General features: G+C 47.2%; 1 protein-coding gene across 3 annotated transcripts in view; it reads left to right on the top strand.

Moving 5' to 3' along the window:
* LOC109884520 (ceramide synthase 2) overlaps positions 1-7,973 on the top strand; it is a 39,348-nt gene extending 31,375 nt beyond the window's left edge. For all 3 annotated transcript variants that reach the window (XM_031787370.1, XM_031787372.1, XM_031787371.1), the window contains exons 5-11: positions 167-224; positions 673-723; positions 1,723-1,815; positions 2,523-2,651; positions 2,955-3,061; positions 3,272-3,425; positions 7,694-7,973. In XM_031787370.1, the coding sequence (XP_031643230.1) occupies positions 167-224; positions 673-723; positions 1,723-1,815; positions 2,523-2,651; positions 2,955-3,061; positions 3,272-3,425; positions 7,694-7,825 (724 nt within the window). In that variant the 3' untranslated portion in view covers positions 7,826-7,973. The remainder of the gene's footprint in view (positions 1-166; positions 225-672; positions 724-1,722; positions 1,816-2,522; positions 2,652-2,954; positions 3,062-3,271; positions 3,426-7,693) is intronic.
* The last annotated feature ends 2,743 nt before the right edge of the window (positions 7,974-10,716 follow it).

Raw genomic sequence — 10,716 nt, forward strand, 5'->3', positions numbered from 1 at the left:
TTGTGTGTAGATTGATGAGGGAAAAAACGATTTAATCAATTTTAGAATAAGGCTGTAATGTAACAAAATGTGGAAAAGGTCAAGTGGTCTGAATACTTTCCAAATGCACTATAGTATAAAGTCTGTGTGTGTGTGTTGTCCAATGATTGTGTGTGTTCTCTTGCAGTTGGAGATTCACCTTTTACCTTCTTGCTTTCATTGCTGGCCTGGCTGCCCTCATTGACGTGAGTACTGCTGTTTCACCTTTGACCTTTAAAACTCTCGCCTGTCTCCAAGCTAATCTCCTACACCAACATTGGTCAATCGTGTCATATGACCTCTGTCGTAACTCATAGTTTAAACTTTAGATCCTAGTTAAACCATTGATGGGAGAAACAGAGCCTGTTCACTGACAGCATTAATGTGTTACAGGATACTAAGATAGAATAGAAGCCTTGTCAACAAAGGTGCTGGTTATATCAGGGACAACGGAGTATCCAAAACAAATGTTATACAATTTAATGTTTTTCTAACATGATTAATAAAGAAGTTACGAATGACACTGGAAGAGAATTATAAAGCCACATGAATATATAGAGGGAAAGAGGGTGTGAAAATGATTTATCTGTTTCAATGCTGTTTTTCTCTGTGACTGAAGTGTCTGATTTATGTATGACTCTCTCCCTCTCTCAGAAACCCTGGCTGTATGACTTTAAGGAGATGTGGCAGGGCTTCCCTATTCTGGTATGTCCCTCTGGTTATTGATGAGTGGTAACTAATACATTGTAACATAGGAAAGTCATTGGAAGGCATATATCATAATCAATCATATCATGTTATTTCCAGTGTTTGACTGTGTTCAGAAAGCATATTATGGAAGTATCAATGTATATTGATATTATCTTGCTCTTTCTCTCCTCTCTCTCTCTCTCTCTCCCCTATAATCTCCCCATCCCATCTCTCTCCCTATCCCTCCATCTCTCATCAATTTATCTCCATCTCTCATCAATTTCCCTCGATTCCTCCATCTCTCATCTATTTCCCTCCATCCCTCATCTATTTCTCTCTCCATCCCTCGTCAATTTCTCTCCATCCCTCCATCTCTCATCTATTTCCCTCCATCCCTCATCTATTTCTCTCTCCATCCCTCGTCAATTTCTCTCCATCCCTCCATCTCTCATCAATTTCTCTCCATCTCTCATCAATTTCCCTCGATCCCTCCATCCCTCATCTATTTCTCCCTCCATCCTTCATCTATTTCTCCCTCCATCCCTCATCTATTTCCATTCATCCCTCATCTATTTCTCTCTCCATCCCTCATCTATTTCTTTCTCCATCCCTCCATCTCTCATCAATTTCTTTCCATCCCTCATCTATTTCCCTCCATCCCTCATCTATTTCTCTCTCCATCCCTCCATCTCTCATCTATTTCCCTTCATCCCTCATCTATTTCTCTCTCCATCCCTCGTCAATTTCTCTCCATCCCTCCATCCCTCATCTATTTCTGTCTCTATCTCACATCTATTTCCCTTCATCCCTCATTATTTCCCTCTTTCCCTCTATCCCTCATCTATTTCCCTCCATCCCTCCATCTATTTATCTCTCCATCCCTCATCTATTTCTGTCTCCATCCCACATCTATTTCCCTCCATCCCTCATCTATTTCCCTCCATCCCTCATCTATTTCCCTCCATCCCTCATCTATTTCTCTCTCCATCCCTCAATCTCTCATCTCTCCCCCAGACTCTCCTGCCGTCTCAGTATTGGTACTATATGATAGAGCTGGGTTTCTACGTCTCTCTAATCTTCAGTGTGGCATCAGACGTCAAACGGAAAGTAAGTGTGCACCGTGCCTGCTCTATGAAGCACACTATGCTTGTAACAATCAAGAATACAGTATACAAATCAACCACTAAAAATAGTGGCACAGAATCCCTTTACTTACAGTCCTATTCACTTTAAGAGTCAATCAATTACAGCACGCAGATCACCTGAAGATTCTTCCATACATGGGGGAGTGCAGTTGATAAGATCAGGGATAGTGGTTAACCAAGGCTGCACACTCTGTTAGCTACAAGTGATTCATTGAAAACAGTAAGCAAGTCTTTCTGATCCCTCTCCTGCTGTCGCCATGGTGTTGCCCCTGTACTGACGACCAGGGGTTACTGTCATGGCACTGATGTAAGTGTCAGTGTGTATAGGGACAGGGGCCAGGGGGCAACTGCAGGAGGTGGACATTGGACTGATATGACGTGTTTGTGTGTGTGGAGCTGGAGGTTAAAGGGGAGTTTGTCAGTGGACTCTACTCCACTAGGGTCAGGTCAGAACAGACAGTGTGTACCTGCTAAATGATGTCACCTGTGTGTGTGTGTGTGTGTGTGCGTGTGTGTGTGCGTGTGTGTGTGTGTGTGTGTGTGCAGGCGTGTGTGTGTGTGTGAAGGATCAGAATGTTATCAAGGTAACAAAACACAAACTCTAACCTTCTCTCTCCCTCCCTGCATTTCTCTCTTTCCCTCCTTCTCTTCCTCCCTTCCTCTCTGTAGGACTTTAAGGAGCAGATGGTTCACCATATGGCCACCATCTTCCTCATCAGTTTCTCCTGGTGTGTCAACTACATCAGAGCGGGCACACTCATCATGCTGCTGCACGACTCCTCCGATTATTTACTGGAGGTACAACCAATTACAGGAGAGCTGGGTCACCAACATAACATGATAATAATATCACTGCCATGATACGATAATAGACACAATAATACAGTTAGCACATGTAGTTTGTAGGTGGGGCCCACAGGGGAATCACCCACAAGGAAATCCCATTTTATTTGATAAACCAGGAAGTGGACAAAGTACTACTGATATTGGAGAAGCGGAGATATGGAGAGATTTAGTACTGTCACCTGGTGGAAGAAATATGACATTAAAATTATTTTCTATCAACAACAACCTTTCTCTCTCTCCCTCTCTCTCTGATAGTCCGCTAAGATATTCATCTATGCTGGATGGAGAAACACCAGTAACTACGTCTTCTTCCTCTTCGCTGCCGTCTTCATCTTCACTAGACTCTATATCTTCCCCTTCTAGTGAGATGACACCTGAACACTCCCACCACACACCAATGATCTGTCTCTCACAGCCATTCTGATTGTGTTACTTATGTCACCTTTAACTAGGCAAGTCAGTGAACAACACATTCTGATTAGCATCATACATGTCTGTTAATTGTCTGTTGGTTGTTACTGATGTTATTGCTCTTCTTGCCCCCCCCCTCCCTCCCCCCTCCTCTCTCTCAGCATCATTTATTCTACGTACATTTATCCAATGACTATGTACTCTCCGTTCTTTGGATACTACTTCCTGAATTTCCTTATGATGGTGCTGCAGTGTCTCCATATCTTCTGGGCCATCCTCATTCTGCGTATGGCCGTCCGCTTCCTGAGCAGCGATGTATGTACACAACACTGCACACACACACCCTGACAACACTATACACACACACCCTGACAACACTACACACACACCCTGACAACACTATACACACACACCCTGACAACACTATACACACACACCCTGACAACACTATACACACACACCCTGACAACACTACACACACACCCTGACAACACTACACACACACCCTGACAACACTATACACACACACCCTGACAACACTATACACACACACCCTGACAACACTACACACACACCCTGACAACACTACACACACACCCTGACAACACTACACACACACCCTGACAACATTACACACACACACTCTGACAACACTACACACACACACCCTGACAACACTACACACACACCCTGACAACACTACACACACACCCTGACAACATTACACACACACACCCTGACAACACTACACACACACACCCTGACAACACTACACACACACCCTGACAACACTACACACACACACCCTGACAACACTACACACACACCCTGACAACACTACACACACACCCTGACAACACTACACACACACACCCTGACAACATTACACACACACACCCTGACAACATTACACACACACACCCTGACAACACTACACACACACCCTGACAACACTACACACACACCCTGACAACACTACACACACACACCCTGACAACACTACACACACACACACCCTGACAACACTACACACACACACCCTGACAACACTACACACACACACCCTGACAACACTACACACACACCCTGACAACATTACACACACACACCCTGACAACACTACACACACACACCCTGACAACACTACACACACACCCTGACAACACTACACACACACCCTGACAACATTACACACACACACCCTGACAACACTACACACACACACCCTGACAACACTACACACACACACCCTGACAACACTACACACACACCCTGACAACACTACACACACACACCCTGACAACACTACACACACACCCTGACAACACTACACACTCACACCCTGACAACACTACACACACACCCTGACAACACTACACACACACCCTGACAACACTACACACACACACCCTGACAACATTACACACACACACCCTGACAACACTACACACACACACCCTGACAACACTACACACACACCCTGACAACACTACACACACACACCCTGACAACACTACACACACACACCCTGACAACACTACACACACACCCTGACAACACTGCACACACACACCCTGACAACACTGCACACACACACACACACACACACACACACCCTGACAACACTATACACACACACCCTGACAACACTATACACACACCCTGACAACACTACACACACACCCTGACAACACTACACACACACCCTGACAACACTATACACACACCCTGACAACACTGCACACACACACCCTGACAACACTACACACACACACCCTGACAACACTACACACACACACCCTGGCAACACTGTACACACACACCCTGACAACACTGCACACACACACCCTGACAACACTGTACACACACACCCTGACAACACTGTACACACACACCCTGACAACACTACACACACACACCCTGACAACACTGCACACACACACCCTGACAACACTGCACACACACACCCTGACAACACTACACACACACACCCTGACAACACTACACACACACCCTGACAGCACTACACACACACCCTGACAACACTACACACACACCCTGACAACACTACACACACATCCTGACAACACTACACACACACCCTGACAACACTACACACACACACCCTGACAACACTACACACACACACACACACACACCCTGACAACACTACACACACACACACACACACACACACACACCCTGACAACACTATACACACACCCTGACAACACTACACACTCACACCCTGACAACACTACACACACACCCTGACAACACTACACACACACCCTGACAACACTACACACACACACCCTGACAACATTACACACACACACCCTGACAACACTACACACACACACCCTGACAACACTACACACACACACCCTGACAACACTACACACACACACCCTGACAACACTACACACACACCCTGACAACACTACACACACACACCCTGACAACACTGCACACACACACCCTGACAACACTACACACACACACACACACACCCTGACAACACTATACACACACACCCTGACAACACTATACACACACCCTGACAACACTACACACACACCCTGACAACACTACACACACACCCTGACAACACTATACACACACCCTGACAACACTGCACACACACACCCTGACAACACTACACACACACACCCTGACAACACTACACACACACACCCTGGCAACACTGTACACACACACCCTGACAACACTGCACACACACACCCTGACAACACTGCACACACACACCCTGACAACACTGTACACACACACCCTGACAACACTGTACACACACACCCTGACAACACTACACACACACATCCTGACAACACTGCACACACACACCCTGACAACACTGCACACACACACCCTGACAACACTACACACACACCCTGACAACACTAAACACACACCCTGACAACACTACACACACACACCCTGACAACACTACACACACACCCTGACAGCACTACACACACACCCTGACAACACTACACACACACCCTGACAACACTACACACACATCCTGACAACACTACACACACACCCTGACAACACTACACACACACACCCTGACAACACTACACACACACACACACCCTGACAACACTACACACACACACACACACACACCCTGACAACACTATACACACACCCTGACAACACTACACACACATCCTGACAACACTACACACACACCCTGACAACACTACACACACACACACACACCCTGACAACACTACACACACACACACACACACACACACCCTGACAACACTATACACACACCCTGACAACACTACACACACACCCTGACAACACTATACACACACACCCTGACAACACTATACACACACACCCTGACAACACTACACACACACACACACACACACACCCTGACAACACTATACACACACACACACACACACACACCCTGACAACACTACACACACACACAAACCCTGACAACACCACACACACACACACACCCTGACAACACTACACACACACACATCCTGACAACACTGAACACACATCCTGACAACACTACACACCCTGACAACACTACTCACACACACACACACACACCCTGGAGGAGAGAGACTGGGAGAGGAGGGGTGGGGGGGTGGAGGAGAGAGACTGGGAGAGGAGAGGTGGGTGGGTGGGTGGGTGGGTGGAGGAGAGAGACTGGGAGAGGAGGGGTGGGTAGATGGAGGAGAGAGACTGGGAGAGGAGGGGTGGGTAGATGGAGGAGACAGACTGGGAGAGGAGGGGTGGGTAGGTGGAGGAGAGAGACTGGGAGAGGAGGGGTGGGTGGGGTAGGTGGAGGAGAGAGACTGCGAGAGGAGGGGTGGGTAGATGGAGGAGAGAGACTGGGAGAGGAGGGGTGGGTAGATGGAGGAGAGAGACTGGGAGAGGAGGGGTGGGTAGATGGAGGAGACAGACTGGGAGAGGAGGGGTGGGTAGGTGGAGGAGAGAGACTGGGAGAGGAGGGGTGGGTGGGGTAGGTGGAGGAGAGAGACTGCGAGAGGAGGGGTGGGTAGATGGAGGAGAGAGACTGGGAGAGGAGGGGTGGGTAGGTGGAGGAGAGAGACTGGGGGAGGAGGGTGGGGGGGTGGAGGAGAGAGACTGGGAGAGGAGGGGTGTGTAGGTGTCGGAGAGAGACTGGGAGAGGAGGGGTGGGTGGGGTAGGTGGAGGAGAGAGACTGGGAGAGGAGGGGTGGGTGGGAGAGGTGGAGGAGAGAGACTGGGAGAGGAGGGGTGGGTGGGAGAGGTAGAGGAGAGAGACTGGGAGAGGAGGGGTGGGTGGGAGAGGTGGAGGAGAGAGACTGGGAGAGGAGGGGTGGGTGGGAGAGGTGGAGGAGAGAGACTGGGAGAGGAAGGGTGGGTGGAGGAGAGAGAAAGTTTATTCAGAAATCACACGTTGATATGTGTTGGAAAGCCCAGCTGATAAAGAGCAGCAGTCTGGTTTGGGTTCAGTTTGTGGAAAGGAAAAGTATTGTCTCTGGACGGATGACCTGTTTCTAAACACACCTCTCTTTCTTTCTCTCCTTTCGCTTCAGGAAAAGGTGGAGGACGAGAGGAGCGATAAAGAAGAGACAGACGAGTCAGGGGAGGAAGAGGAGTGGGTGGAGAAGAAAGGTGCGGTGCAGAATGGTCACGCCGCTCACAACAACCACCGCAAGACGGAGTAATGAAAACGTGTGCCAGGAAGTAAAGAGTGTGAAGAATTCACATCCCTCACTCATCAGAGTGGGAGAGATGGAGGGAAGGGGAAAGTGAGAGATGGAGGGAAGGGGAAAGGGGAAAGGGAGAGATGGAGGGGGGGGGAAAGGGAGAGATGGAGGGAAGGGGAAAGGGAGAGATGGAGGGGAGGGGAAAGGGAGAGATGGAGGGGAGGGGGAAGGGAGAGATGGAGGGGAGGGGAAAGGAGAGATGGAGGGGAGGGGAAAGGAGAGATGGAGGGGAGGGGAAAGGGAGAGATGGAATGGAGGGGAAAGGGCGAGATGGAGGGAAGGGGAAAGGGAGAGATGGAGGGAAGGGGAAAGGGGAAAGGGAGAGATGGAGGGGAGGGGAAAGGAGAGATGGAGGGGAGGGGAAAGGGGGAGATGGAATGGAGGGGAAAGGGAGAGATGGAGGGAAGGGGAAAGGGAGAGATGGAGGGAAGGGGAAAGGGAGAGATGGAAGGGAGGGGAAAGGGAGAGATGGAGGGGAGGGGAAAGGGAGAGATGGAGGGAAGGGGAAAGGGAGAGATGGAGGGGAGGGGAAAGGGATAGATGGAGGGAAGGGGAAAGGGAAAGGGAGAGATGGAGGGAAGGGGAAAGGGAGAGATGGAGGGGAGGGGAAAGGGAGAGATGGAGAGGAGGGGAAAGGGAGAGATGGTGGGGAGGGGAAAGGGAGAGATGGAGGGGAGGGTAAAGGGAGAGATGGTGGGGAGGGGAAAGGGAGAGATGGGGGAAAGGGAGAGATGGAGGGGGGGAAAGGGAGAGATGGAGGGGGGGGGAAAGGGAGAGATGGTGGGGAGGGGAAAGGGAGAGATGGGGGAAAGGGAGAGATGGAGAGGAGGGGAAAGGGAGAGATGGTGGGGAGGGGAAAGGGAGAGATGGAGAGGAGGGGAAAGGGAGAGATGGAGGGGAGGGGAAAGGGAGAGATGGTGGGAAGAGGAAAAGGAGAGATGGAGGGGAGGGGAAAGGGAGAGATGGAGGGAAGAGGAAAGGGAGAGATGGAGGGAAGAGGAAAGGGAGAGAGTGGTAGGGAAAATGGACGAAGGAGAAGGAAAGGCATTCCTAAAGCCTGAGAACTACAGGTAGACCTGTACCTGTGGTTAGATACACTGTTCTACATTATAAACACTCAATCACACACACAATTTTGGATATACTACATTAATTGGCATGGACCTGTTATTATAGTCCATTAATAACACACACACACGGGTAATTCTCACGAAACTGTAATAAAAAATACATTTCGTCATTTTTCACAAAATGTCCTCTTGAATAACTGAGATTAGGATCTATATGTATCTATTTCATAATTATTATTAGTTTTTTATTAGATATTATGCATTCTACCAACATTTTCACAAAATTCTCATTGGTTTTTGAAGTCCAAAAAAGTTATAAATCAATATTTATAATATTTTTTAACATTGCTCCCCTAATGAAAATGCCTGAGTTAAACATAACACTGAAAATACAAATATTTTAAAATGACAATTATTATAAAATGAAAATCAGACTTTTCCCCAATTTGAGCTCTTTAGCTGTTTTCTAAGGACTACTCTAGATGATGCATCATGGGGGAAGAAATGTTTATTTAAAAACTGGAGTTTTATAGGAACTTGAAAAAAATGGTAATGAGACATATCCACAGACACTGCTTGTATGTAATAAATATTATAGTTTAATGTAAACTTCAACTAGTATACAATTTTTATAATTTATGGAGAAACTACAGCAACATATTTTGTTTTACTTAAACAAGTTCGTTTTTTTTAAAGATGTATTTTTATAAAATTACCGTGAATTTAATCAGTACGCATTTCAGTAATGAAAATGTATTTTTCATAATTTTTTTACAAGACACTTTCCCCTAAAACTAGACATCTTAGAATGATATCATGCACCATGGTTTTGTAACTCAATTTGTTCATGAGAATACACCCCCCCCCCCACACACACACACACAAGTTAAGGAATTGCATTGGGAACGTCTGTGTGATTTCAGTCCCTCTAAAAGAGTGTTCAAAAGGATGTGAATGGAAGAGAGGACAGAATGATGGGAATGAAGGGAAGAATAGAAGGAAGGGGAGAAAGAAGAATAGAAGGAAGGGGAGAAGGAAGAAGAGAAGGAAGAATAGAAGGAAGGGGAGAAGGAAGAATAGAAGGAAGGGGAGAAGGAAGAATAGAAGGAAGGGGAGAAGGAAGAAGAGAAGGAAGGGGAGAAGGAAGAATAGAAGGAAGGGGAGATAAGAGAAGGAAGGGGAGAAGGAAGAATAGAAGGAAGGGGAGATGGGAGAAGGAAGAAGAGAAGGAAGGGGAAAGGGGAGAAGGAAGAAGAGAAGAAAGGGGAGAAGGAAGGGGAGAAGGAAGAAGAGAAGGAAGGGGAGATGGGAGAAGGAAGAAGAGAAGGAAGGGGAGAAGAAAGGGGAGAAGGAAGAAGAGAAGAAAGGGGAGAAGGAAGAAGAGAAGAAAGGGGAGAAGGAAGAAGAGAAGGAAGGGGAGAAGGAAGGGGAGAAGGAAGAAGAGAACGAAGGGGAGAAAGTGTGATGCTGCTTCTAGTATGGCTCTTCTTACTGTACTCATGTGCCTTACAGCCAGACTATGGTGCTTTTACCTTATTCTGTTATTTTTCACTTACCTTGTTGTTGCTCAACCTGCTATAAGCATGTTTTGTCCATGTGCCTTTATGTCCAATACTCCAGTTGCCATGAAAGACCGACTTTAGAAAAGAGACACAACAAGATTTAACCTACTGCACTGTATGGACCTTGATTTGAGGGCCTGTTAATAAACTGCTTTATTGAATGGTTAATAAACAATGTAATAATGTGAATAACTGGTTCATAAACGATGTAATCATG

The sequence above is a fragment of the Oncorhynchus kisutch genome, linkage group LG13 (genome assembly GCF_002021735.2).
Source record: "Oncorhynchus kisutch isolate 150728-3 linkage group LG13, Okis_V2, whole genome shotgun sequence".
NCBI classification, from domain to species: domain Eukaryota; kingdom Metazoa; phylum Chordata; class Actinopteri; order Salmoniformes; family Salmonidae; genus Oncorhynchus; species Oncorhynchus kisutch.